Genomic DNA, 27,935 nt, shown 5'->3' on the forward strand with positions numbered 1-27,935 from the left:
TCCCCTTCACTTTCCCTCCCAGAGTCACCATGTGGTAAGTCCTTGCATATGTCAGAGTTGCATATGGAGATCCATTCTTGATTTTCGATAGCGATCTAATCCAATCCCGCTTTGCAGTAAACACATCCTGAACGCCCAAGTGGCCATCCGCTCTCACTGCTGTACGCTCGAATCGACCTCGGAATTGCTCTCAGGGGGTTGACCAAACAACTTATTTAGGCCGGAAATGGTTCGATTGCGCCGAATGCCATCAAGAATCGGAGTCACACATGCTCACAAAGAGCGCTGAGATGGTACGCGTCTGCGCTGTTCGGGGTGTCGCGTGGGTCTGATAGTCTGACTTTTTAACAGATCTTCGCGTGCAAGAAGTGCAAGAAGTGCTTCCGGAAAGACGCCGCTGAATTTGACGAGAGGTACGTCTCAAAACACCCAGTGTCTCAGGCAAAGTGGCAGCGGGCTAACCTCACGGCTCTATAGCGACGAGTACTGCCCACACTGTGATAACCACTTCGTGATCGAGGCCATAGAACCTCAAGCCAAATTGCATGTCGAGGGTGATGATGCTCGCATGGACAGCCGGTATGTTCAGCGAAAATATCTTTGTTGGCAGGGTCACTTACACTATACAGAATGCTCAAGGACGAACGTGTCGCTCGAGACGAAGAGCGCTCACTCTTCAACATCCGAGATGTGTCGGACCGCATGGGCTAATTGTCTCAATCAAAACATTTGGAACATACATTGGACAGATAAATTTGGGTGGGCGTAGTTTCATGACGTTGACGAATTGATGGTTACTGTTTTTTTGCATGATTCACGAGGAAGATCTCAGATACCTTTGGCATCAAACATTTTACCCTTCCTGCGTGTACAATACAAGAGAGCAACAAGGGTGTTTTTGAAACTTCATGATTTTGGATTCTCGTCAGGGAAGAGACCAACGCTACTGTAAATCGAAACATATCAACAATCCAGTCACCAAGCAGGCTCGAGATTGTTAAAGTCTAGCACTTATTCGGTCTACTCGCCACCCGGCCGGGTGAGGATGGCTGCCGTGGTAGTCCCCGTCCGGGTCTTCTTCTTGGCCGCTTCCTCCTGCTTCTCGGTCTCGATGCTCTTCACGTACGACTCGATCTGGTCATCCGGTAGCATCTCCAGGCTCTTGCCGGGCGCCATGATGGCGACCTCGATGTTCTTAGCACCTGTCTGCACGACCTCAAGAAGGGACTTGATGGTCAGTTGGATTGTCTGCTCGCGGTCCATGTCCTCCTGGTGGTTGCGCTCGAGGAATTCACGGACGGTCTTGCTGGAACGACCGATGGCATTCGCTTTCCTATTAAAAGAGATAAAATATCAGCATCTGTGCAATGACACGTATTGCCAGTACAGGGACAACCTACCAGGCAGAGTAGATTCCAGATGGCTCGGTCTGGTACAACCGAGGGGTAGAGTCATTCTTGTCGAAACCAACGACCAGCGTACTAATACCGAATGGACGCACACCACCACTCTGTGTGTATTTCTGTTGGACACTGGCAATATATTTCGTGATATACTCGATGCTGGCAGGGTCCTCGACAGTCAAGCGGTGGGACTGGGCTTCTAAACGGGCCTTGTCGATGAGGATTCGGGCATCGGCGTTGAGACCGGCGAAGGCAAGGCAGGCGTGGTCATCCACCAGCGCGATCTTGGAGGGAGTAATACGGGTATCTTGGAGCTTGAGGGCGGAACGCTTTTCGCAGCCGAGGACGACGATATCCTTGCCTTTCACACCGACAGCGCAAGTTCCTGGGGACATTCATCGTCAGCACGGTTGGTCCGTTGATAAACGCTTTCTCGGTCATGAATGACGGCAGAACAGCGAGAAGCAGATAGGTGAGTAAGTGGTCATGTCTTACCGCGCTTCACTGCCTCCATGGCATATTCCACCTGGAAGACGTGCCCATCAGGGCTGAGAAAGGGTTAGCGAGCAAACTCTGGAGCTGGAGAGGTATTCAGAGGCTTCATACCTGAACACTGCGATGAGTTAGCGACACGGAGCCATCATTTGGGCCGGGAGCAAAGGGAGCTCGCCGTGGGGAGCTAGCTGACTTACCTGAAAGAGCTCGGTCGTATCCGGACATTGTGAATCAAGTGTGATTGGATGACAAGTTGGCTGGATGGTGCTGCTAATGACAGTTTCGACAGAGAAAATGAGGTAGGAGAGAGCAATGCAGACGGGCGTCAAGCAGTGGAGGTCAATTGGGATGGAGCAATGACGGGTTCCGGGCGGTGGACGCGAAAGCCTGCGGCTGCCTCAAGACTCCAGAGGTACCTCCCTTGACTATGGGCACGTCATACTAATTATTTGTACCCTCCCATTATCTCTATTCATTCGCGTTCTACCACAATATTTTCAATGACAAGGACAGGGAGTGAGATACTTGGATTTGGTCAAGACCAAATTTTGTACAAAGCAACCTTGAAAACCTTGACGAAGCCTGAATGGATTTTATAAATCTATAGTTATCATCTTCATTGCAAGAAGTCTGTACAACCCGAGAAATAAACTGCAATACTACATACTATATAGGTGAGAGTACAAATATATCGAGAAGTGGAACATGACAGAACGATCTTTTTGCATTCACAGTGCTTCGATGGCCCCCGAAGAGATGCTCGATTCAACAAGCTCAAAGTAAATCCCCAACACCCCAAACGGGATCCCAGTATATCCCACCCACAAGACCGTGAATTCTCCGACGCTTCCCATGAAAGAGTGCAGAAAGGGACGCAAATATCTAAAATGCAATGCCAAAAAGCAGGTCGAAGCCAGAATGTGTCCATGCCTGCGGACAGACCGGGTTCAAAAATATATGCACCAGCCGCCGTCCCTGTAGACAAAAACAACCATATAGCGCAAGATGGAATCACAAAATATGGGACAGCTCCGCGACCAAGGTGACATAAATAAAAAAACAACAAAACAAATCCAGTTAAATGTGAACCAAAAATCAAACGATGCAAAAGCATCATAAAAAGCACAGGCGAGGCGAGCAAAAGAATTCCGAAATCTTCGACACGCTAACCCGCCTACTCCTTCCAACCCGATGCACCAAAACCGCAGAATCCCTTATACAAATGCGTATCAACGAATATCAACCAACGCAGAAACCCGCCACAATGCAGGGTTGCAATATGGACAACATAAGTGTGAGTGCCCAGTGAAAATGGACATAGGTACAGTCAGACCCCAATTTAAGCGGGTGACTTGTTGGCGCCGGCGCCATTGCGACGGGAGTGAGGGTCATCAGAGACAGTCAGACCACCGAGGCCAGAGGACAAGAAGGCGAAGGGGTCACTAGCGCCGTCAGAGCCGTAGAAGGCGCCGTTCGAGGCACTGGTGGAGGGAACACCGTGGTCCGCACCGGTGAAAGCAGCCTGGGTAGCCGGGTTGGCGAAGGAGGCGGCCGAGTGCGAGGTGCTGGATGATCCGTAGCCCGAGTTCATCTGACCCATGGGAGGGTATGCACCGGGGGTGTTGTTACCCAGACCGCCGGAGGGCAGGGCGTAGTTGTTGGGAGGCCCACCGAACTGCTGGCTAAAACCGCCGAAGCCACCGGCAGTAGATGCGAAAGGTGCCGGGGCCGGGGTGCTAGACATTGAGTTGGGCCCCATGTTAAACTGCGTGGGCGGGTCCATCGGGGACGAGAATGCGGAGTCAGCTACCACGGCGGCCCCTGATCGAGGAGCACCGCAGCGGAGACAGTTAATGTTCTTGGCGAAATTGTGGTAACCACAACCTTCAGAACCACATTTCCAGTCACCAGCCCGGAAGGGGACAACACCTCCGTTGCCGCCCATACCGCGCGAGTGACCGCCACCACCACCGCCCATACCGTGACCGCCGTGGCCCATGTGAGGGGGCATCATCGACGGAGGACCATAGCCGTAGTTGCCGTAGTTCATTGGGTCAGGCGCAGCCGCCATCGCAGGGAATGAACAGCGGAAGCATGCTGTGCGGCGCTGGAAGTTGGAGAAACCGCAAGACGGGCAAGTCCAGTCACCAGGACGAGGGCGGTTCTTGGACGGAGGGAAGGGAGTGAGGATCTCAGCAGCCCGGTCGAGAACCCGACTGGAGGAGGGAGAAACCTCAATTGCCTTCTCATTGAGAGCACGGCCGTTCATGCACAAGCTTTCAGCAGCCTTGCGGGAGGTTAGCGAGGAAATCAAGGTGGGGTATCAAGACCAAAAATGAGGATCTCTACAATCAAAAATGTGCAAATGCACGGGTAGAACATACCTCTTCGTGGGAAGAGAAGACGGCAAAGCCAGTACCAGTAGGCTTGTGCTGGTCTGGCGTGCGCAGAGTCCAAAAGGCGATGGGACGACCACCGAATTGAGTGAACCAGCTCTCTAATTCAGACTGAGTGGTGTCATGGGGCAGGCCACTCAGGTGCAGAACCTTACTGCGTTCCGCCAAGAAGGCCCTGACATCCGCATGGGCATCCATGGGACGAGTCAAGATCTCCGGGTGATCTTGAGGAGGCTGCGACTTGCGGATCAAACCCCGCAGGACACGAGCGAGAGTAACGGATTCCTCCATAGCACGACGCGGCGAAGCGGGGGCCAAGGCTTGCAGGTGGAAGGGCAAGTTGTGCTTGATCGGGGCGGACGACTGGACGGGCTCGACCTCGAGGGCAGCACAGATGTTGGAGAGCGAACTGGGACCGAAGGGCAGCGACTCGGGGTGGTGGGTCTGCCAGCGTTGATATTCGGTTCGCAGGTCAAAGGTGCGGGAGTGCTGCAGATATGCGGGCAGCACGACGGCCTTGTCGCGGGCTTCGCGGGGCAGCTGCACCCGCAGATCCCACGAGTCCAACGTCACAAAGGCAAACTCAAGATGCTTGCTGGTCAGGTGCTCGGTGGCAAAGGCGTCGAATCGAGAGATGGCATCCCGGAAAGTGCCTGCGGTTCGAACGTGTTCCCATGTCAAGGTGGTCAAGCTCGCTTCAAAAAATTGTTAGCCACGGATCCCAGTAAAACCCAATGCATCCTAAGGTTGTGACCAGGCAAGCTTACTGCAAAGCGGGGTGATTGGAGTATTGACGGGCTTAACGAGAACACTTTCGCGGTGCAGCTAAACAATTAGCAAAAAAAAGACCGTCAGCGTTGGGTTCCCGAGGCTAGCCAAATTGAATGTTGGGCGTTGGGGCGTACTTCTTCGCAAGTCTTGGAGTCCAACAAGATCCATCCTAACTCGATCACCTCGGCCGAGTCCTTGGTGACATACACGCCGTGTTCGTCGCAAGTGGTTGCAACGTGGATGACGATGTATCGATCCAGCTTGGGGGTAGGTGCTGAAACGGCCGCCATCGCTGACTTGTCGCTCGGTGCCAACGGAGCGGCAGGGGAATCCCGGGGAAAATTGAGGGGAAATGTCTCTGCGGGTTAAAGCAGAAGACGGAGAACACGACAGGGGAGAAGTCGTGGTAAGATAAGAAGAAAAGAAAGCCCGGGGGAGGAGAGAAGGGAAAGGGGGGGAAGAAGAAAATAGACCAACTCGAGGTGGAGTTCTGAAAATGAAAAGTTTCGGGGCTCACGGGAGATTACAAAATGTGACCACTTCGAGATGTAGATACCAGCGAAATTAAAATAGGCATCTCATATTTTATTCTATTGACCTCCGTACAGACTGTCCCCCTGGAAATTATGTCTTCGGACTGGTGTTAACCGTGCAACCCCAACCGGGCCCAGATCCCTGCTCCGGTTTGACGCCCTGCGATTTGGCTCTTTACTACGGGAGTGCTTTAAAGCAGTATATCCTGTCAGATACCCAAGACCCATGAGGATGTGAGAATGTGACCTCAATACAGCACAGATGTGACATGTGGCATAGCGCAGGTTGACAGTGAAACATGGAGCCGAGACATTGGACATTCCATCTGTTGCTGTCAAATGTGAAATGCTTCAATCACGTGGCATATCACGTGTACACTATACAGATGAGCCCATACGATGGAGTACCCCAATGCACATCGAAGAGACATGTATTTAAGAGAACTTTAAAAATCAAAGCATATTATGTACATTTAAACCCAAATGCCCCCTCCAACACCTCATCCGAAGTACCAGACAGCCCATCAACGCCAAAACGACCGTGGAAAACAGACCATCATCACTCATCACCGGTCTCCTCTTTAATCAGCGTCCCTCGGCTAGTATCGTGATCATCTTCTTCGTCAACCTCCACGATGCTAGGTTCAATGGAGACAATGGGGCGGTTTGCAGTAGCAGAGGTCATCCGACTGTCTCCCTCGCCTTCATCTTCCTCCATGATACTTGGCTCGACGGAGACGTGGCGACGACTCGCGGGACCAGAAGGCTCCACAGAGCGGCGAACGCTAGCTGAACGGACACTGTGACCATCATTATCAATGTCTTCGGTGCCCTCTCGTGGACGAGCGCTAGCAGCACGAGAATCCTGTGCCACGGCGAGGATCTTCAAGATGGCATTCTTGGCCTTCACAAGGGCATTGCGACTGGAAGCTTCGCCTGCGAGACCTTCCTCAATGGTTTGGTCCAGCAATTCCTTAACCTCGGAAGCGAGCTCGTTGTTCTCCGGGGAAACTTCGATGCCCGTAGCGCTGCGGACGCTAGTGCGGAATGGTTCCTCGCTTTCGGGGACGCGGGAGCCTGCTCGCTCTCGTGGGGGCAAAGTAGGAGCAGCGAAATACAGCTTGCTAAGCAGTGAGAAGAGGAGTTTGCGTTCTTCCTTGGAGCAGCGGCTGGTTCCAGCAGTAACGCCAAGCACACGTTCAAGGATATCCTTGACCAGAGCCAGATGAACCCATCCGCAAACAGTGGAACTTGCAGCACCTCCAGCTAGGACCTTTTCGCCGCCAAGGCCAACCACTCGGCGTTCATCGGTCCATTCGGAAAGCATGCCAATGACACCAGTCATGAGTGCCTTCAGTTCACGCTCGCCGATGCTAGCATCAACTTCCCCATCACTGTCTTCCTCGGCCTCAAGGGAGTAGTACTCCTCTGCGGCATGCATTACAGCCCGAACGACTGGTACTGCTACTGCTCGCATGTTCTGGGTGTTTTCAACCCGAGAGTGGCAGTAAACAGGGAAGAAGTAAGCCAGAGACTGGCGAAGCGCTGGGTTTTCACGGGTGCGCGGGTGATAGAACGCCACAACGAGTGATTGCAGCAAAGTTCCAACCGCGTTCTGGTTGATTTCTTGAACAGCAGGGGGAACGTTGGGACCAGCAGGAGTGAAAGCATTAGTCAAAAGCAATTTGGAAAGTGCGGCAGCAGCTCCAGATTGCACGCTGTTTGGCGAGTTGGCACGTAGAGCGCGAGCAAAAACCTTGAGCAGCGGCTTCTGCATGGGAGGGGGCGTGATGGTTTCGCCGTCAGACTGAGTGACAGGGGCGAGTAGAGAGGGGTGTGTCGTAATCATATCACAGAGGATCTGAAGGGCTGTTACTTGCAACGCCTCATGACCCTTGCTGTAGCAATGGATGAACAGTGTCATGTTCTCCTCGGCCAAATTCTGCGAGACCATATGATTAGCGCCAATTCAATCGCCCATATAGAATATTTACTTACCTTGTCAAGTAGACAGCATAGACCGAGGCACAAAAGACCACGCTCTCTGATGGGAGCTTCATGGCTGCGAACTGCCGGTACCACAAGATTGTTAAGCATAGTCACAAGATTCATGTTCTGCTGCAGATGACCTTGAACATTTTGCAACATGCATTGAGCAATGTACAAACACTTCATGTTCACGACAATCTCGCGAACGATCTTGGCCTTCGCCTCCTCCTTGTTGAATGGGGCTTCTTGTTCCTCGCCTGGGGTCTCAGATCTTCTGCTGGCATCATCACTGATCTCTGATCTGGCTGAAACAAAGCTGTCTTCTGTGGTGATGGTGTCGTGAACTTCTGCGATTGCTTCCAGGACCACGCTGCAGAACTCGGCTTCGGCTGCAGCATCAGGTCCACATACACATCGAAGGGTCTCAATCACCAGCTTGGTGCTTTCCTCCGGGAGTTCTGGCACAGCGAGAGTCTCTCTCAGCAAAGAGAACATCTTCCGTCGCCCAACCTCGTCACTGTAATCCAGTGTAGGAGCAATGTGGAGCAATTGTTCAACGACGAATTCGTGCTCAACAGCATCATCATCGTTCGCATCTCCGCTATCCTTGGAAATCTTTTTCCTCTCCAAAAGTTTCGTGATGTACTTTCCGAGGAAGTAGGCAAAAGCCGTGACCTCGGGCATCTTGTCATCAGCAAGGTTGTCGTACTTCCCTTCATTCTCTACCCGGCAGAAGTCATTGAAGGAGCGCAGCAAAAGGCGGACTCGCCATTGAGACCCTCCCAGAACGGCTCGTCAAATACAACAGCTTCGCGGTAGTCTGCACGGCCCTCCCAGAAGCTACGCATGGCCTCATGGGCGATTCCACTCTCCATTCCTGAGTTCACAACATCAATTCTCTCCAGGAGTTCGAGCAGAGCATTTGTATTGGGTGGAGAACGTTGACCGGTCGGGCCCTCGTTAGGGTCATTGTTGGTTCCGGCGCAGTCTTCGACCCAACGGTCGTAGAATAATTTGCCTGTTGCCTTGCGCACACTCTCATCTCGATCACGTAGACCCCACCGGAGAAGTCGTTCCCTCATTGAAAGGGACAAGTGGCGGAAATCGCCCAATGTAGGAAGAAGGCGGGAGTATAATGCACGTCTGGTAGCCGCGTCCAGATCACGGGCGCGCTCCAGCAGATAGGGAAGTGTCTTTGGAGCGAGGGGCAGGTTTATCAGGAGGGTTTTCCGAACATCCGCGCTTGTGTCGTTTTGCATGATTTCCAGGAGCTTTTCGATGAGTGCGGATTGGCTGTCGTCATTTCCATCGCCGTCTCCGTCGTCTCCTGCCAAACGTCCTAGTCCCATGACTGCCTGCACCCGGATTGATGCCTCCTTATCTCGAAGGCGTCTCAAAAAGCCTTGTCTTATCGTATGGAAGAGCTCATCATCGATTGTTTCAAGCGAGTTCACAATGTGGGCGGTGATTTGGGTTGCGCGGAATCGCACCATCTTGTCCTTTGCGCTCATAACGGGAACCATGAGGGAAACGAGACTGGAAGTGAGGCGCGAGGTCGGGGTTTCGGGATTGTGATCATCGTCCTCACCGGTGGCGAACATCTCGGTGTCCTTTCCTGTAGCATGGCTAAGGAAAGTCCCCAGGAAGCGCAAAACGCGGTCTCCCACAGGTTCGCTCTTCTTAATCGCCAGAATTCGAAGCATACAGCGGCCAATCTCCACGTTGAATTCCTTCTCAGCCTGTGTTTCTTCACCTGGGACAAGTGCTTCCTCGGCCTCCTGATCTTTCGTCTTGTCGTTTCTCTTCTGGAAGATACCACAGCATATCTCCTGGAGCTTGCGCAGGCGCACAACTAGCTTTCGATGACCAGTAAAGGAGCGCTGGGCATCCGCGAATATCAAGCAAACATCGCGACGCAAGGTGGGGGAGGAGATTGGCTCCGCGGCTTCATCGGGGATCGCAAAGGATGGGGTCACGGAGGCAGCGCGCCCAGACGCAGATGGTTGAGCTGACGACCTCCGCGTCGTTGCAGATGTCGAGCGGGCGGCGACTCTGCCAGGCATGGTGGTGATATTGTTGGGTTAGTTGAAAGTGAAAAGCATCGCAGTGCGGGACCAAATGAGTGGAAGCCTTGGCGGTAAACAAACAGCCCAAAGCGGAGAAGATTGTACTATTGACACGCACTCTTCTACAGTGTACACGGCCGCCGCCAGTATGATAAACAAAGAAATTCCAGTCGATCATCGTTTACTTGAAAAGATATGATGATGCATGAAAATAAGTGGAAGTACCCAGGTAGCTAGAAATAGTTCCTTTGATTCAAATTTGCCAAATTTGCCAGATAAAATCCTAGTACGAATCCCTACACAGAGTAAGCTTGACCCTAGGGTGTTATATAAAAGCCGAGAGTACGGAGTAGACCGTGGGCTTATGGAAATTGTTGTGTCCTTAGCACTCTTTGTGCGTGAATCCATGGATGCAAACACTTGTGAAATGGATGTACGAAGAAGGCCATGAGCACTTGGCAGTGTGTTGTCAAAAGGTAAAACGACGAGCCAGTAATTGCTTGAGAGTACGTTGTGAAAACGAACTAATTGGCTTCAAGACAAATATCATCTCCAACAGAATCGTAGATACTGCTCAAGCACTAGAGCATCTTGAAATATCACATATTCGAACCATGATCACCAATATCAAATGCAGTTGGTTGTACTTCCAAGGCGGGGACCGTGAAGATTAGCGCGGAACCGACCGTGGGAAGCACGTGATGAGACCCGACCCGACCCTCCCGAGGTCGGAGCTCGTCATTGCCCGGTTGATCGGAGCTTTGTTCCTGCATAACAGCCATACAAGATGTTCCGTCAAAGTGTCCGGCGCTTTGCCACTACAGCAGCTCGCGCTGCCCGGGAAGGATCAACTGCATATGCTACCAAGGTGTCCACCTCCCAGGGCGTTGTCAATGGATTGACCGAAGGTAAGTTCACTGCCAAAGCGACATCATGATCCAATTCAATCTGATTTGTCTCCTGCAGCAATTGGCAACACCCCTCTCATTCGCTTGAAGAAGCTCTCCGAGCAGACCGGCTGCAATGTTCTCGGCAAGGCGGAGTTCCAAAACCCCGGAGGTAGTGTGAAGGACCGGGCTGCACTCTTCGTCGTCAAGGACGCCGAAGAAAAGGGCCTCCTCAAGCCCGGTGGTACCGTCGTTGAAGGAACCGCTGGCAATACCGGAATCGGACTTGCGCACGTGTGCCGATCCAAGGGATACAAGCTGGTCATTTACATGCCCAACACCCAGTCACAGGGCAAGATTGACCTGCTCCGCCTTCTGGGCGCGGAGGTATACCCCGTCCCCGCAGTGGCCTTTGACAACCCCCAAAACTACAACCACCAGGCGCGCAGGCACGCCGAGTCATTGGACAATGCGGTTTGGACTAACCAGTTCGACAACACTGCCAACCGCCAAGCCCACATCGACACCACTGGTCCTGAAATCTGGGCCCAAACCGAGGGCAAGATCGACGCCTTCACCTGTGCTACTGGAACCGGTGGTACCCTGGCTGGTATCACCCGCTACCTCAAGACTGCTAGTGATGGTCGTGTCAAGAGCTTCCTCGCCGATCCCCCTGGCAGTGTCCTTCACAGCTACATCCAAAGCGGTGGCACCCTTATCGACCGCTCGGGTAGCAGTATCACTGAGGGTATCGGCCAGGGCCGTGTCACTGACAACCTTCAGCCTGATATCGACCTGCTTGATGGCTCAGTCAACATCAGTGATGAGAAGACTATTGAGATGGTCTACCGCTGCTTGGACGAGGAGGGTCTGTACCTCGGTGCCAGCTCCGCTATGAACGTGGTGGCTGCCAAGGAGGTTGCTGAGAAGTTGGGCAAGGGTAACACCGTTGTTACAATCCTCTGCGACGGTGCTTACCGTTACGCCGATCGATTGTTCTCCGGCAAGTGGCTAGAGAGCAAGAACCTTCGTGGCTCTATCCACAAGCACTTGGAGAAGTACATTGTGCTTCCTTAGTTGTATACATAATTTGAACAAAATATCCACAATTTGTACAAAATGTGTATCTTTGCACTTCTCAGATATCCCCTCGCCATCCCGAAGATGAATATATTACCTATTCGAACTAGAGAACTCGGGAACCATGCCGGGGCGTTTCCGATTTTGAAATCTTTTAGTCACAACCTTGGAGGGTATCATTATCGATTGCTTGCCTGTCGACTTCGAATCTGATGGTACAGCCGTGTGAGGAAGAGATCTGCTGAGACGAGGCCTTGAGACCACCCTCGCTGTCACATTATTGGCTCGACTTTCAACGGGATGTCAGGCCACAAACGGAACCTTGGAACAGATACATCCGGGCAATAAGTCAGAGGCCTAATTAGGCCTGTATGTTCAGCAATATATGGTATCAATTGAGAGGTGATTCTCGAAAGCTCACTGGTCTATGTCCAGGCTTGGTATTGTACAAAAGAGCAAAGATGTAATCTGAGCGGAGTGAACCACCCAAAGCCATGCAGCGAGGACAAGCTATGAAGAGCCCAGGCCAAAGCCAAAACAAAAACCCAAGTTTTAAAACAAAGATAAAAATGAAAAAAAAACGCCCCCAATGCTCCCGTTCTATGCCAGAACGCCAGATGCCGTAGAAAATTACAGGTTCAAGAAGCGCCAGCCGGCTAAAAGCCGACAAGCTCGGCATGTGAGCTCGCTTAGTCGTCGTCGCCAGGCATTCTCATGTAGGCATCGATAGCAGCACTGAATGCTGCAAAGCCAGCGCAACCGAAAGCCGCAGCCTGGGGACCAGCCTTTGCACCGAGAATTCCTCCGGTGAGACAACCGGCCGCGACACTGTTGGTGAGGTCGTTCTTGGCACGGAGACCCTCGATGCAGCACTCAGTGCCTGAGTAAAGCGCACCAACGATACCGAAGTTCTTGGCAGAGGACCAAGAGCGAGCTCCCATGTCCTTGAAACCTGCGCGGACTTGCTGGCGCCAGGGGAGATCGGCGATCGCGCGGCCCTGAGGGGTGAAGGTTGAGTCGTAGGACATCTATTCGAACCCGCACGTTAGATAAGTTTTTCATAGCCAGGGGCCAGGTGGTCAACTTACACTAGCCATGAAGAGACCGAAAGCTCCTCCAAGACCGAATCCCATGGTACCTGCCATGGCGGTCTTGATGGGGCAGGACTCCATACCACGTTGCATCTGTAAGAGAGGTTAGAGCTACTCGATTGCCACGGCACTTCTAGTCGCATACCATTTTGACCATGGCGGCTTCCTGTTCGTTCATTCCCTGGGTAGCAGGGTTTCCGCCGCTCAGGCTGGTCATTGGAATCGATGTTCCCGTGGTGCCCGGAAACGCCATTTTGACGATTATTGTAGATGAAAGGGTCGTTGAGAGGGTAGCAGGGTATATTTCGCGGCACAGTCTAAGCTGACCTGATTGATTAAAGCAGCAACGCTTGGCGAGAAATGAGATCGCGTGCGGATGAAAGATAGGGACGCGGAGATCTTGCGGAGGCGAGTAACTGAACCGCAAATTTATTTTTACGGTTGTCCAAAACATCCAACAGCGCAGTCTTGGCACATTTCCTCCGATCCGTTATCGCTACATCCAGCCAGAGCCTAGACTACAGGAACATTCCGGTGGCAATATTTTGGTAGTGTGCATCTAAAAATCAACAAAATAAGAAGTTGAATATGAGCAAAGTCTATTGGCATTCGTGAGCATATCAAAGGAGCTTCAAAAAACTTGCAAGCAAATTAATATCATCCAACAGTTTCAAGAAGAGAAAAGAAAACAGAGCAACAAGAGAAGAAGCAACGCTCTCGTAGAATATGGTTCAAAGGTCGTAGCCCTGCGTAATTCCGTAGATAAGGCCGAAGAAGACATAAAGTATGTACATAGTAGATAGACAAAGGAACATCATTAATCTTTCTTGCTGTCCTTGCGAGTAAGAGAAGAAGCTCGCTCAGGAGAAGGAGACAAAGAGCGCTCCCACTCAGCCATCAAGTTAGAGGCAGTACGTTGAAGCTTTGAAGGAGCCAACTTGGTAATAGCAGGCCAGGGAATGCCTTCGGAGACAGTCGGGTCAAGGGAAGTGGAATCCGGGTTCCAGTCGCCAAAACTGGGATCGGTTGTCAGCTCATAACCAGGTTGTCATAGATGAAATCGGAAAAAGTCGAACGGTACCTAGCGCTGGTTCGAGGGCTGCTACCCTGCGTGGTGGGCGAATGATCATGTTTTGATTCGACCGTCGATCGGCTCGACGAGGGGGTGTGCGATTTTTTGGCGGAAAGGGGCGTCTCCCAGCTACCCCAGTCGTCGAGGTCGTCATTCTCCGCTTCGGCTTGACTGTTGGAGTGGTGATCGTGCTGTTCGGCGGTCGCCTCGCTTGGGTTGGCGGATTTGTTGGGGGGTTCGAGGAGCGTTTTGAGACTTCTGAGCTGGTGTATCAATGCCGAATTCGTTCCAGAAAGATGTGGAAATCTCCGCCGGCTTGGTGTCTTTACCAGTTTTTGTCTCGGCCGCTGGCCCTCTTCCCCGCGAAGATGATGACGATGAGGATCTTGATAGCTTGCCATCCGCTAATAACCGTTCTCGGCTCCGGGACTTCGCTAGGGAATCCCGCTTACGACCGTTTGCCCCGTTGGGTGGTGCCAATGAGCTGGATGGTGACAGGGTTCGTGTTTGGGTTCCGTTGATTCCTTCTTCTCCCACCGTGGCTTGCCGTATGTCTTCTAAGAATGTCCAAAGTCCCTCTCGTAGATCAGATGCCATTTGTTTACCCGTCCGCATCAGGGCCTCCCGCGAGGGAGGTGGAAGAGTCTTGCGCCACTGCGCAAGTAGATGTTCTGGTACCTGACTCTCGTCCAGTCGTGCAATCGCAGCGTGGTCACGTTCGACAGATGGCAGTGTTGCAGACCGCGGAGTTCGACCCACGCGTTCCGACTCCGAGGGACCTGGCTCCCCAACAAAAGCACTTGACGCTGTGACTGGGGACAGAAGTGATAAAGTCCGGGTATGTCCACCTTGGAAGACTCGACGACCGTTGGTACCAATCTTGGTGCCTGGAGCTGGGGGAGCACGAACACTTGTTCGTCGTCCGAGCTCGCGACTGACGCGCTCTTGCGATATGTTCGAGCTCCCGACCGAACTCATACTTTGCTCCCGACGGTGAGCGGTAGAGGTCTCTGTTGTCGTGGGATCGGGGGACCGCAGAGGCATCAGTGGCTCTGCATGATTGATCTCGGCGCGCTTTCTGGACTTCTCGGAATAAGCCCATTGCTTCTTGATTGTAACCAGTTCTGCTTCGGCGCGATTTAGCTCTTCGCGAAGCTCCATGACTTTGCGCTCCTGCGAGGCAATAGCCCGCAGGAAGTCGTAACCATCGTCTGGGGCATCGAATGACATAGGTGTGCCGGGAGGCTGGGCGGGGGAAGGACCGGTCGAGGATTGTGTAACTGGGGTCGCCGCGGCAGGCGATGTCACTGGATCTGTCTCGTTCAAGTTGAGGTTGATGGGGAAGTTCAGGGTAAGGCGTTTCGCATGACGGGCAGTTGGGCTTGCACGAGGAGGTAACGAGAGTCGTTTTCTCTGGACGGTTGAACCAGACTCGGAAGCAGACTCCGGTTGGACAGAAGTGTGGTTCGCATCCGGAGGTGGCCCGTGGGCGAAGCTCTCCGCTCCCGGAATACTCTCCATGGTGGGCCAGCCAGCTGGAGAGGTATCAATAATATCAATAATTCATACAAGAGAAGGAAAGAGGAAGAAATAGTTGCTTTTGACAGTCTCCTGAGTCCAGCCCACAGCGGGTCCCACGAGACGTTTCAGGGGGTCGGGATTAGCGTCTTATTAAGCTCCTCTGTCGGCCCCGTCTTGGCGCGGAGTATACTTGACTTCCTGCTATCTAGCTTAAATCTGTATAGAAACTAGTCTCGAGAGGGTTATTGAGGCTCTTGAGTGTAGTATGCGGTCTAATGAAGACCCGTCTTACCGGGGGCAGAAAGACTCGAATTTAAACTGCAAAAAAGAAGAAAATGAGAAGAAAAAAACACGGGAATCACTCACGGACTTGGTCTTTCCTCCAACCCTTAATCAAAGGAATTAAAGGCCTAGGCAATTGCGGAAACTCGTGGGAGATTACTGTCCCATCACTATGGGGCTTTATCTTCCAGCTCATAAGCTCAATTGACTTGGCGCAAGGGTGCTAATTACAAACTCCATGCCGCACACGCGTAATTGAGCCTTATGCACATTATTCTGTGCTTTGCCAATGGATACCGTCCTTCAACCTTTGGAGCCTTTGCAGAGAAATTGCAGCAGGTCTACCCTCACTTCAATTCAAACTGCAAGGACTGAATACTTCGTAGCTGACGAAGATCTCGATGTCCATGCGGCAGAGTCTCTTAAATGTACAAGAGACTTATTTAGCTTCATAGGCAGCAATTCCCTCACTTGACACTTCCATGGATTTTCCGATGTTCAACACTGTTTGCCTTCAAGAGTTTTCAAGCATAGGATGTACTCCGTACTCTCTATCCCGCAAAACTTCCAATTCACAAAGTGGCCAAGCAACAGCAATCAAGATAAAAATAGAATCAGCAGGGGTCTCCCGTCCGACCTCATCAACACGACGCGTACAGAGCACCGATCAACCGCGTCATTATGAGGGCTAGTGTAGCTCATCTATCTCCAAATATCATTCGACTCAACAGATCAAACCTTTCGTCTCTTTCATGCCCTTTACTTTGTGGGAATCGATGGACCCACCCCCTTGCTCATACAACAACCCGACGCCAATTCTCAACACAATGGGCGAGCAACCCAAAAGTATTTCCAGGATTTGACTTGAGTCTGTTGAATCCAGGAAATGATGAACTCGTCAAAACCTATGAGCCTAATCCGATCCACACGTACCCAGTCAGCGATACAGAAATTCTCAAAGACAGATACCAGGTCATTTCAAAGATAGGATATGGCCCTACTGCGACGCTTTGGCTCGGTATAGATATGGGGTAAGTGTCAGAAAGATGCCGCCAGTGCATCAATCTAACCTTCTTGGTAGAAAGGCTGAGTGCGAACTTGTCGCGCTGAAGATCTACGTGGTGCAGCACAGGCTCAAGGTACTCGAGAAGTCTCTTGCCCCCAAGAAATACCCCAGGGCCCAGTACCCTTTTCGAAAAGTTCTTGACCAGTTTGAATTCACCGGCCCCGAGGGCAAACACATCTGCGTTGTCCATCAACCCTCAGGTATAGCTATCGATCAGGTCAAGTTCGGAGAAAAATTGGATCTTGATACGATGAGATCGTCAATACGACAACAGCTAGTCATGCTGGATTATTTGCACACAGATTGCCATACAACCGCTCGTATCTATACCAATACCCAGCCCAAGGAGATCGAAAATTCTAACGAATTGATAGTTGCGCATCCAATCGCATTCAAAGAGGCATATCCAATGCACGAGCACGAGGCCAATGAGCTTACAGTGGCTCTCTTACCGGGAGATGGAATTCCACTTCTGGTACCGGACTGGTCAAAGGATGATCAACCATCTTGCTGCGTGGCTAAACATGCCAGATCGCCCGAGGAAATACTGAAGACACCACTGAACTTCAAAAGTGACACATGGGCCATCGCCATAGAGGTGAGTGGAAGTCCAGCACAAGCCGGTGATGACCGCTGACGACGTACCCTTAGGCCTGGGACCAAGTGAGTTCCCGAAACTTGATAAGTGGAAGGAATGAGGAGGGGGCGTTCGATGACCGAGTCCAGATAGCAGAGCTAGTAGCTCTCCTAGGTCCTCCAAGCCCCGAGTTCCGGAAGAAAATGCCTCTGGGATCAATCTTTTGGGACGAAAAGGGCCAATGGACTGGACAGGTGCCTATACCAGATCGTAGCTTGGAGAAGCTAGCATCTGGAGAAATTGACGGCGAGGATCTGGATGGGTTCTTGCAGTGGATGCGCAAAGCGTTGCAGTGGGACCCTGAAGATCGGCCCACGGCCTTGGGGTTAATGCTCCATGAATGGATGGCTGAGGGGTCAAGACTCTGACGACGAAGAATCTACCACTGTATCGTCTGAAATTGCCTCCGCTTAACATCCCTCATTCCGACGGCCGTTTAACGTCTAGACAATGTACAAAACCCCCCTGTATGATAGATTCTCTACTCGCTTTATTCCACTCATCCCTCATGATTGATACCACTATGGCCTTGAAAAGGTCTAATTCACACTTCCATTCACTAAAGCTTGCTATCATCCAAAGTACAGATTGGGTTGCTTCTAGCTTCGCAAAATTGCTCTTGGGTGAGTCTCTGCAGGGCATAGTTAGGACAAGAGCTCTCCTGGACGTAAACTAATCGCATCTGATACTCTGCATCTTCAACCCCTAAACAGTAGCTTCACATTGGAAAGCCGGAAATGCCTGAATGCGGGCAGTAAGAATGCTTGGATCTCTTCCACTCCACCAATCGCAACCTCTTTGATCGCGTCAGCTCCGAGGCCTGCGCGTTCTCATGGCCGTACCATCACGAAAGGATAAAACAAATTCTTCGTTTGAATTTGAAAGCTTGGTAGAGCGAATTAAATTAGCAACAACAGGCAGGCATGGAAAAGCTGCGCCGGTGATCATAACATTGTCTGGTGTCACCTTAAGACCAATATTTAAAAAAGAAGGCTTACGGATCGTTTCCCATCTTTCGCCTTTCCTTTCCTTTCTTTTTTTTTTTTTTTTTTTTTTTTCTGTGACCCTCTCTCCATTTCCCTCTTGGTAGACCAACGTAAACGGACAACAGTGAGCACCCCAAAGTGGTAGATCTTTGCCATGATGTCAAGTCATTATGATCTCGGCTGCTCGCATAGTCCTCATTATCCTCAATACTCCCTACCAAGGTCTTTTCGTCAAAACCGCTTGTTGGGGACCGTGGGACTTGGTGATGTGATGTTTATTTCCCATAGATCCCCCCTTCTCCTCTTCACGCATTCATGCAGCTTATACTACGTGCATACTGCTCCTATTAGACCGCATTCCCCATACTGCTTTCCGAATCTATTTCGTCAGGATCCGTGATCATACCATACAGCGGGGATGCCCAGGCTTAGGGCTTAGTGAGATTGAAAGGGCTTTGTTTAAGCTTGGTACTTTGAGACATGTCTATTTAAGTATCCTACATATCCGGTCTCAACTCAGTTATCCTGCTTGCTCAATTCGTTAGTGTGGCTTCTTAGCCCCAGATCGTTTGGATCTAGCTCATAGGCTTCCAAAGCAATGCTCATCAAGGGCTGGAGTGCAGACTGCCCATGTAAACCTTGGAAATCTCCAGGGCTCCAGGGCTCCAAGGCTCCCAACTATTATGAAGTTCCAGAATTCCAGGTCCTACCAAACATTGAAATCTTCAGAGCCAAATTCGATCGACTGTGGCCTGTTTCCCATCTTGGGTAATCTCCAAATGTAGCCGTGGACCTACCAAGTGACATTTATCGGTTGAATTTCCGCATTGTTCCGCTTAGTGTATTTCTAAGGTTCCAAGGCTATTGGTATAATGACTGTGGGGTGTCCAGGTGGAATGTAGAAGTGCCCACTCTTACTCTGTACATAGATTGTTGAGATCGACGTAAGCAATACGGAGTAGACAACGCATCGAAGAAAAAAGACGCATGAGGCTGTGACCTCGGGAGTGATGCGGAGTTGCCGAAATAATTCCTGATAATACGAATTCAAGCAACCTTCCGTATCACACCTATCTCTCTTTCCCATCTGACTGGACACGGGTAAATGCTTCCTCGCTGAAACGTTTTGAGTGGATCCCGTCAAGGAGACAGCCGACGCCAAACTTGCTCCATCCGAGAGCCACCCGCTAACAACCCACTAGCACTAAGCGACTTCAAGATGGGTTTAGATGCATGCACACAAGGCTCAGCCATTGTGTATCATTGGTCGTGTCTGAGGAATTATTCAGAAGAACAATTCTCCGGAAAGCCTTGTGCTCCGATCTGCCGTTTCTTCCCAGAAGAGTAACCATGCTTGCATATCAATTCAACGATATCCAATGGCATTGGACGCTATCAGCGCTCTGGCTCCACCCATGTCAACATCGGGAAATTGTGGACTGTCAGACCATAGAGGCTCAATCGCGTTGAGGGGGCCAAAGACTGGAGACTGGAATGGAGTGTGCCATGTGCTGTGCGTGCTTTTTTCTTTTCTGTCAAAATCCCCCCTAGCTCGAATATGGGTGTAAGCAGAGGGTCTATATATTTAATCACGCCATATGCCCCCAGAGTTTACTCATTTTCTTGCATCCTCATTGCTCTACACCCAGTTAAGCTTATTTACAGCATCTGCCACTGATCCTTATTCACTATGGCCATCATTGCCGAGACCAAAACTGCCCCCACCAGGCTTTTGATGGTCTCCATCCCCCGCACAGCATCCAATCTGCTTCTGCGAATCCTGAATATCCCCAAGCAGCCCAATCTGCTGACTACCCCGAAGGGCGGTTACTTCTTCTACCAAGCTTTCCTCGACTCAACCCAAAATGGCAGCTTGCAAAATAGACCCGCAGATCAGTGGACAGAAGAAGAGAAGAGCTCCGTGAGGAGCAGCTGCCAGAACTGTTTCGACAGCTTAGAAGAATGGTCCTCTCGCGCTGAACAAAGTGAGCAAGTCATGTTCACTAAGGAGCATGCCTACTGGCTTTTCAGTCCTGCCACCTTCTTGAAATCAACGACTGGTCATCATGATGAGGACTTCTTCAAGTCATTCCATATTCAACTCCCCGAGAAGTACGGCAACACCCAGACATACTCCCCATCGAACGAAACCATGTTCCCAGACGAGTACCTCCGCACATGGCAGATGGTCTTTATCATCCGCCACCCAGCATTGGCATGGCCATCCATGTACCGCGCAATGCAGAAGCTGAGTAACCAAGGAATCCTCGACGATGACGGCGTGAGGGGCACATCGGTCACAAATATGAGCATGCGCTGGACCCGCTTGATGTATGACTGGTGCATGGAGCAGCCGGATGCCCCAGTCCCGCCTCCTGTGGTCGATGCTCACGACCTGATCCACAACCCGGAGATTGTGCTCGAGCTTTGCGAGAAGACTGGACTGGATAAGAGCGTGGTGCAATTTGAATGGAAGAATGAAACGAAGTCCCAACATTGGGCGTGTCATAAGCCAAACGCTGACTCCAACGAGGTGAAGATGCACCAGTCAGCTGCTCAAGTTATGCTCTCCACGTTGGAAGACTCAGCGGGTATCGTCAAGGATAAGGCCCCGCAGACTATTGATATCTCCGCGGAAGCGGCGAAGTGGAGAGATGAATTTGGCGTGGAGGTTGGCGACCTTATCGAGAAATGTGTGCACGATTCGATGCCGGATTATGAGTATCTGAAGGCTCGACGCATCGCTCCTTGAATGTGCGATATATTGCGAGTCCTGCTAGCCACAGTCAGTGTAGAACATTTTGAGATATATATTGAGATTGATATCGAGTTGAATATTCAGGAATCTTGTGTCAACTGTGCAAGTAAAGTATTTCCAAGAGGATTTGATGGTCTCAGCTTGCCTTCAAACCCTTAGAAAATCAGCTTTGTAACTCTGGCCCCGGGGAGTCGATAGAGTTTGTCAGCATCTGGCAATTTGACGGAGATCAAGTCTTTTGCTCTGGCGACAGTTAACTAGAGAAGGGAGGAAGACGAGGAAAGCGAGAGAAAGCGAGCGAGATCAACATACGTATGAAGCCTTCATTTGTCCCAATCAACCTCTATCATATGCTCAGCTTCCATGCCCGTACCTGTCACCTCATCAACTGCCGCTCGACCTTGATTACAGCCATCCGACGAAACAGTCTCAGTTTCTTTTGCTATAGCCGAAAACTCACAGCCTTAACATTGGTAGTTGCCCAGTGAGCAGCTTGGTCGTCCCCCTGACCAGGAAATGCTCACATGTCTTTGAGGGCCTCGGTGGGTAGCCCAGGGCTGTCGTTGAGATCGCACACTTCGGGTGTATTTCCTACGCCATCGTCTCCCTTCGAGCTGTCGGAAGGCCCGTCATTACAGAAGCATCGGATGCTCCACCTGACGCTTTCTGACATACACGGTACTCTCAATTTTCGTCTTCTGCTCATGAATCGGGATAGAAATCAAGGCCCCTTCTCATAATAGACGGGCCCAGGAAGAGCAACGGCTTGAATGGGCCTGGAAGTGTGCACAAGTACTCCGCACTATGCTCCGGCTCCACAGTCGCTTCATAATTCACAAAAAAGATACGGAGAAATTCCTTTTTTGTTTGTCATTAAATCATCGATCAAAGCTTTGCAGCTTACCCTCCCTCCGCCTCGCCGAACCAAGCTGTCTGACATAGGGTGGGGCGCCCTGAGTTCCCGGAACCCCGGCTCCATTTGTTTTCCTTTGTGGAGTTCATTCAGAGCGAGGGATCGTGATCAACTCATATAAATTCTGCAAGCCAGAGACCACTATATCTTTATATCACCTTAGTGAATGAGAGCCTCACTCTCCCACACCTACTTTTCAAAGCTGGCGCCTGAATCAACCCAACTTAAGGTCTCAAGCAATTCCTAGGTTACGTCGGGAGTGATACAACCCCTGTTTCGCGGTGTCTTACTCTTGACGGGCGTCACTAGGGCGCCCTTAGGGCGTAGTCAGATATACCACCTCCTATTCTGCCAGATGAACATCATCTTGCTATGTATGGTCGAACGCTTTGACGTTCAAATCTCCAGAGGCCAAATTCTCAGTCACTCGACAGCGGCCTGAACTCAGATGACTGTTTACCCATATTTGAGACTGCGGCATGCCATTAAAGCCACCTGGGCACCAAGCCTTACTATGGGGACAAGAAGGAGCGCTGTTATGCGCCACTGAATATGTATGCACTACACAAGCTTTCAAGCCACTCATTAAAGGCGAAAGTACGGATTACGGAGTACTCCGTACGCAGACTCAACTTCCTGCAGCCTAGGGGCTAGCACAAGCACAAATTGAGCTTCATGCGTTACCATCCGGCTGGAACCGAACCCCACATGGATCATTACAGATATGCAAGCGCAATCCTTCGGCCATCACTACAGGAAGCTATTGCAAAAAGAGCAATAGTAAGGAGTAGCAGGTTCTAGATTTGTCAGATCGACAATGGGATTCTCAGGGAGGACTAAGTCTTCCCTACGGAGTACGGAGTACAATGCAACGTATACGTACAACATAGCCCGAGTAGATCTATGCATGCCGCCCCAATCTCATATTTGACGTTAGATGGCGTTGACAGCAAATTGGCAGGGGCTCAGACCGGGAGTACGGAGTACGGAGTGCACAAGTACTGATCCTCAATAGCTCGGTGGATCATGTCATGTTGTATTTTAGTTTCTCGGGTACGGAGTACGAGGACTGTGGAACCCCATTTTTAAAGAAGCTAAACTTCTTGGCTGGCGGGATTGCAGCTCGTGCGCAGGCCCAACCGTTCGGAAAAACAATATAAATATCCTATTTGGGGAAGAACGTGTGTTTTGAACGCTTCAGAACGTTCGCTAGCTCTAACCTAATGTGGCCACTCAATTTATCTTGACTGCTGTGATAGGTTGATGTTATGGGCTTGTTTTAAGCTAACAAGAGCGAGCCTTAAGGAGTAGAATTGAGTATTAAAATTGCAGCCTACATACTATATTTAGTGAATTTGTACGTGCACGCACGGAGTACAAGTAATCCGTGCTGAGTCGCAACGGCGCAACGCCGACATGCCTATCATGTCTTAGTGCTTTTCTCCTGACGTACTCCGTACACCGAATCTTGGTTGTGATATCACGGGGCCCCTGAGCACCACGCCAAGTGGGGCAGATGAGATGGCTAATTTCCATCATCTTGAAGTCTATCTTGGCGTGCAGATCGCTTTTAAAGTTGTCCACAACGGTGGAGTCCTAAACTTAGCATGGAAAAAAACCCCATGGCTTAGTCTAGCTTCAAACCGGAGTTTTGAATTTGTGAGCGAACTGTCTTAGTCTGGAATTGTGTCAGAAATAGACAATGGCTCTAGTGGGGACCTCGGGGCGAAGGATTGTGCACGGCATTTAGCTGCATGAGTGGATTCGTATCCTTGCAGACGTTAGAAAATCGATTTTCAGCTTGGTCGCTGTTCACTGTCTATATGCCTTTCTATCGAAGGATCAATCTAAAAAGTTTCTTATGTACAAATCCGTCATATAGACCGTCTTACATGATCCCAAATAACCAGCGCCCCTCATAAAAAAAATATTGTACAAAGCATTATTGACGTACGTGTTTGTAGCACGGGTAGCTCGCTCACCGGTTGGAAAGTCGGTTTCCCCACTCCTTAGGGGATGTCGAATGAGCTGCCCCAGAAGCCCCCTCCACAGCCCACGGCTCACTCTGCACAACAGTCTCTGAGACAACCGTGATGTCCTTGGAAGACGGTTCGGACTGGGCGAGAATGTGCTCATCACTGCCCCATGCAGACGTCTGCATGTGCGAAGGTCCTGCTCCACTCATCTTGCTCTTCTTGTCACGATCACCACGGTTTGTCAAGGTCTGCAGACCTCGACTGGTGGAGAGTGGGTATGATTGAGAGTTCTTGCCAGAAGAACTGAACAGCTGGGAGAGACCGATCTTCTTGAAGCCTCTGCGGATGAGAGGTTGGATGATGGGGAGATTGGAGACGACGATTGACACGAAAGTCTCACGGCAGGCCCACTTGGATCCTGCTACGGCACCGTCGGGGCTGTTCTGTGGTGTGTGTTAGATTTGAGACCCGCAGTGTATGTTGTGATGTATGACGTACGCTCATAATTGTCGCGGCTCGAATGATACCGGCGATCATGACGAAGGTGGCACCGGAGAAGAGGGCCATGAGAGGGACTTTGCGCTTCATGCCAATGTTGACGGTCCAGAGGAGAGGAAGTGGGATCGAAAGAAGGTACATGTCTGTGACGATATTGAGAATCACGGTAAGGAGAACATAGACGCGGGAGATAGTTGGTTGACAGAAATCTGGAATCGCGGTTAGGCAGGACTCGTGTAGAGGATCATGGTAGTACTCACTTCCAGGATTGGGAGTAATTTGCCAGAATGCATGGAAGGGTTGGCATGAAAGAAGGAGAGACAGCTGAGTTGCAATCCATGTTACAGCGAGAATGACATATGCCACTCGAACTCGAGTGGGAAGATGTTGGAGGCCAGTCCTGCGATGCGGTCAGTACGTCGAGTTGTGTGATACTTCAGGTGAAGACATACGTCAGTCGACCGTAGAAGATAGCCAAGCTAAACTTGATCAGCCATAGAATGGCCACATATAACGACCAACCGATGATCTGGATCTTTGATCCAGCCACACGGTTTGACCATTCAGTAGAGGCGGGGTCCAAAGTTGCTCGTTGCTCGGTCGTCATGAAGCTATTCGTGAGACCTTCAAATCGAGCACCGACGAGATATGCGGCTATGGTTTCCAAAATGAAGCAAATCTGTGATGAAAGCAAGGTTAGATTGACATCTTCCATGACCTCGGGACTTGGAGAGCACATACGCCAGCCAGTGGCATCAGATAATCATCCAGCTGGAAGCTGGCAGGTCCAACAAGTTTCCATCGTACTGAAATGCGCACGATGATAGTAAACAGGCCCAAGGACAGCAAGGTCCAGGCTTCGACGTTACTGGCCATTTCGTAAAGAATGCAGGAAGCTAAAAGAGTGACATCCCTGACGTGAAGAAAAGAGCGGAGCCAAGTGCATTTATTCTCGAAGAATCCCAAACAGTTGGAATGGCAGACTTCACTTCACTTCAGAAGGGGACCATATAACTAACTTTGAGCCACACTCCACTGGACTCCATCGACACTCCACTGTGTATCCACTCAGTCCAGTCGGGGAACCTGAGAACGTGCGATCTACATGAACGACACGGCCTGCCAATCTGGTCCATCTTTTGCCGCAATCGGTGGCGTCTCGAATTGAGTGGAGTGCATCCTCGGCCGCTGTCCGAAAGTGAAGCCCTACTTGGAAGCCATTGGCCAATGAAGCACCCGCTTACCTCTTCCCTTTAGCTCCCTGACCTCGTCTTCTCCATCTCGTATTTATACTTCTACAGTTCCCAAGAGTCAATTACCCTTTACCAAATTTTGAGTGTTTCTTCGTTTGTCATATCCTCTATTCATTATGTCCACATTCGACTTCATCGTTGTCGGAAGTAAGCGCCGCTACCCCTTGATCCTGACCCTGACACATCTGCACTCTATTGATTTGCGGGGTGACATGCTTCCAAACAAACCCCCCACACCCACCATCTCCCCAGATTAATCTGACAATTGTTGGCAGGTGGCCCCTCCGGCAGTGCGATCGCCGCCGGTCTCGCCAACTCAACCGCCAAGCCCCGCGTTCTCCTCTTGGAGGCCGGTGATGCCAAAGAAGACCGTAATTTGCGCGTCGATGGTCAGCGATGGACCACCTTTACTGATCAGTCTATGAACTGGGGCTTCAAGACCACCCCACAACCAGACTGTGCCAACCGTGAGATCGACTACAGCCGTGGTCGCTGCATGGGTGGGTCCAGCGCTATTAACTTCGGCGTGTACAGCGTCGGAGCTCGTGACGACTACCAGGAATGGGCTCGCATCGCTGGCGATGACAAATTCAGCTGGCCCAAGATTCAGCGCAGATTCAAAGCCCTGGAAACCTTCCATGGTCAGATCCCCGACGGTATCGATAGCAAGTATGCCGACCCCAAGACCAGAAACCACGGCAGTGAGGGTCCTCTGCATGTTGGCTTTGCCCGTGAGTGGGAGCGGGATCTTACCGATGTCCTGGATGTCTTTGAGGAAGCTGGCTTCCCATTGAACCCCGACCACAACTCTGGTAACCCAATCGGCATGTCGGTGATGATCAACTCGGCCCACCGTGGTCTGCGCTCCATGGCCAGTGACTTGGTCAAGGGCAGCCAGGATAACTTGACTGTTGTCACCGGTGCCCCGGTCCAGCGTATTCTCCTTGAAGGCAAGAAGGCCGTCGGTGTCGAATCCAACGGAAAGAAGTGTAAGCATCCCAGCTCTCCCAATCAAATGCGGAAGACTGACAGTTCCCAGACTACAGCTCAGTGGAAGTCATCCTCTCTGCCGGCTCACTGAATGATCCCCGCATCCTGATGCACTCGGGTATCGGTCCCGCCGCCCAACTCGAGCAATACCAGATTCCCGTCGTGCACGACGTCCCAGCCGTCGGCCAAGGCCTCCGCGACCACTGCTTCGTGCCAATGGTCAACACCCGCACTGAAACCAGCACAGACCGCAAAGCCTTCTACGGCGACAAAGCCGCCATGGACGCCGCGCAGAAGCAATGGCAAGAAGACGGGACAGGACCATGGGCCAAATTCGCCTGCGAACTAGGCATCGGCTGGTTCAAGCTCGCCGAGCAATTGACCTCCTCCCCCGAATTCAAGGCCCTCCCTGCAGATGAGCAGAAGTACCTCCTCGCAGAGACCGTCCCTCACTACGAGGTTATCACCCACTTCCCCATCCACTGGTTCATTCCCGATTTCCCCGCCGAGGCCCTCAGCTACTCCTGCCTGCTGGTCTTCCTTTTCAACGCCCAGACCCGTGGCGAGGTCACTCTCCAGTCCTCAGACCCCGACGCACCCCTTTCCTTCAACCCTAAGTTCCTAGCTCATCCATTCGACCGCAAGCTGGCCATCGAGGCACTGCGTGACTCGTTCCGCGTCGCGAAGCACGACTCCTACAAGAAAGATAACATCGCCGAGCTGGCTATGCCGAAGAGCGAGTCCGACGAAGACCTGCTCGAATACTGGCAGCAGAACATCTCTTCCAGCTGGCACATGACCGGTACTGTGAAGATGGGCAAGAGTGGTGACGCAGATGCAGTTGTGGATCCTGATTTCAAGGTCTTCGGCATTGAGAACTTGCGTATCGCTGATATGGGTGTTGTGCCCGTCTTGGTCAACGCCCATGTTCAGACTGTCGCCTATGTCACTGGTGTTACTTGTGCGGAGAAGTTGATCAAGGAGTATCAGCTTAACGGACCTGTCAGAGCGGCTAAGCTTGCTTAGATGGCGATGGTGGAAAATATTACTACATTTTGCATACAAGGTCGGTTCCTTGATGGAATCACCTAGCCCAGCATGGATTTTCATGGATTCAGAAGATTGAGACTGGATCTCTTCTAGGTGGCACTTTGATAATTGCTTAGCTCTAATACATCGATGACATGCCTTACTCTAATCACGTCTCCATAGTTCACGTAGGGGATGTACTAACACATACTCTACATGTCTCGAAGAGCATGAAATAGTTGT

At 51.2% G+C, this 27,935-nt stretch overlaps 11 protein-coding genes across 11 annotated transcripts; 5 read left to right on the forward strand and 6 right to left on the reverse strand.

Annotated features, from left to right (window-relative positions):
• Positions 1-29: 29 nt before the first annotated feature.
• Positions 30-711, forward strand: N7506_010968 (CHY zinc finger protein; the record flags this gene model as incomplete). Its single annotated transcript, XM_056960261.1, has 6 exons — positions 30-34; positions 118-161; positions 220-293; positions 352-413; positions 478-579; positions 630-711. 6 exons carry the CDS (start codon positions 30-32, stop codon positions 709-711), a joined length of 369 nt encoding a protein of 122 aa, XP_056806416.1.
• Positions 712-1,020: 309 nt separating this feature from the next.
• Positions 1,021-2,123, reverse strand: pre6 (proteasome core particle subunit alpha 4; the record flags this gene model as incomplete). The annotated part of the gene is made up of 5 exons (XM_056960262.1): positions 1,021-1,333; positions 1,401-1,788; positions 1,899-1,951; positions 2,010-2,016; positions 2,096-2,123. The coding sequence occupies 5 exons, from the start codon at positions 2,121-2,123 to the stop codon at positions 1,021-1,023; spliced, it is 789 nt and encodes a 262-aa protein (XP_056806417.1).
• Positions 2,124-3,237: 1,114 nt separating this feature from the next.
• N7506_010970 (putative RNA binding protein (Arp)) lies at positions 3,238-5,355 on the reverse strand (the record flags this gene model as incomplete). Its single annotated transcript, XM_056960263.1, has 4 exons — positions 3,238-4,185; positions 4,283-4,989; positions 5,062-5,119; positions 5,200-5,355. The coding sequence occupies 4 exons, from the start codon at positions 5,353-5,355 to the stop codon at positions 3,238-3,240; spliced, it is 1,869 nt and encodes a 622-aa protein (XP_056806418.1).
• Positions 5,356-6,157: 802 nt separating this feature from the next.
• On the reverse strand, positions 6,158-9,650 carry N7506_010971 (condensin subunit YCG1; the record flags this gene model as incomplete). Its single annotated transcript, XM_056960264.1, has 3 exons — positions 6,158-7,540; positions 7,597-8,309; positions 8,366-9,650. 3 exons carry the CDS (start codon positions 9,648-9,650, stop codon positions 6,158-6,160), a joined length of 3,381 nt encoding a protein of 1,126 aa, XP_056806419.1.
• A 790-nt stretch (positions 9,651-10,440) lies between these two features.
• On the forward strand, positions 10,441-11,617 carry N7506_010972 (cysteine synthase A; the record flags this gene model as incomplete). Its single annotated transcript, XM_056960265.1, has 2 exons — positions 10,441-10,561; positions 10,620-11,617. The coding sequence occupies 2 exons, from the start codon at positions 10,441-10,443 to the stop codon at positions 11,615-11,617; spliced, it is 1,119 nt and encodes a 372-aa protein (XP_056806420.1).
• A 692-nt stretch (positions 11,618-12,309) lies between these two features.
• On the reverse strand, positions 12,310-12,964 carry N7506_010973 (translocation channel protein TIM22; the record flags this gene model as incomplete). The annotated part of the gene is made up of 3 exons (XM_056960266.1): positions 12,310-12,648; positions 12,709-12,804; positions 12,857-12,964. 3 exons carry the CDS (start codon positions 12,962-12,964, stop codon positions 12,310-12,312), a joined length of 543 nt encoding a protein of 180 aa, XP_056806421.1.
• A 564-nt stretch (positions 12,965-13,528) lies between these two features.
• On the reverse strand, positions 13,529-15,304 carry N7506_010974 (uncharacterized protein; the record flags this gene model as incomplete). The annotated part of the gene is made up of 3 exons (XM_056960267.1): positions 13,529-13,727; positions 13,793-13,954; positions 14,040-15,304. The coding sequence occupies 3 exons, from the start codon at positions 15,302-15,304 to the stop codon at positions 13,529-13,531; spliced, it is 1,626 nt and encodes a 541-aa protein (XP_056806422.1).
• Positions 15,305-16,413: 1,109 nt separating this feature from the next.
• Positions 16,414-17,657, forward strand: N7506_010975 (uncharacterized protein; the record flags this gene model as incomplete). Its single annotated transcript, XM_056960268.1, is given in 4 exon segments — positions 16,414-16,432; positions 16,443-16,617; positions 16,668-17,250; positions 17,304-17,657. The coding sequence occupies 4 exon segments, from the start codon at positions 16,414-16,416 to the stop codon at positions 17,655-17,657; spliced, it is 1,131 nt and encodes a 376-aa protein (XP_056806423.1).
• Positions 17,658-19,965: 2,308 nt separating this feature from the next.
• N7506_010976 (uncharacterized protein) lies at positions 19,966-21,027 on the forward strand (the record flags this gene model as incomplete). The annotated part of the gene is made up of 1 exon (XM_056960269.1): positions 19,966-21,027. One exon carries the CDS (start codon positions 19,966-19,968, stop codon positions 21,025-21,027), a length of 1,062 nt encoding a protein of 353 aa, XP_056806424.1.
• A 2,897-nt stretch (positions 21,028-23,924) lies between these two features.
• On the reverse strand, positions 23,925-25,296 carry N7506_010977 (uncharacterized protein; the record flags this gene model as incomplete). Its single annotated transcript, XM_056960270.1, has 5 exons — positions 23,925-24,365; positions 24,421-24,629; positions 24,681-24,820; positions 24,873-25,099; positions 25,162-25,296. 5 exons carry the CDS (start codon positions 25,294-25,296, stop codon positions 23,925-23,927), a joined length of 1,152 nt encoding a protein of 383 aa, XP_056806425.1.
• A 493-nt stretch (positions 25,297-25,789) lies between these two features.
• Positions 25,790-27,689, forward strand: N7506_010978 (GMC family oxidoreductase; the record flags this gene model as incomplete). Its single annotated transcript, XM_056960271.1, has 3 exons — positions 25,790-25,820; positions 25,949-26,662; positions 26,713-27,689. The coding sequence occupies 3 exons, from the start codon at positions 25,790-25,792 to the stop codon at positions 27,687-27,689; spliced, it is 1,722 nt and encodes a 573-aa protein (XP_056806426.1).
• Between the last annotated feature and the right edge of the window lie 246 nt (positions 27,690-27,935).

Source organism: Penicillium brevicompactum (genome assembly GCF_028827555.1).
Source record: "Penicillium brevicompactum strain IBT 35665 chromosome Unknown utg000007l_segment0_segment0, whole genome shotgun sequence".
Classification (NCBI taxonomy): Eukaryota; Fungi; Ascomycota; class Eurotiomycetes; order Eurotiales; family Aspergillaceae; genus Penicillium; species Penicillium brevicompactum.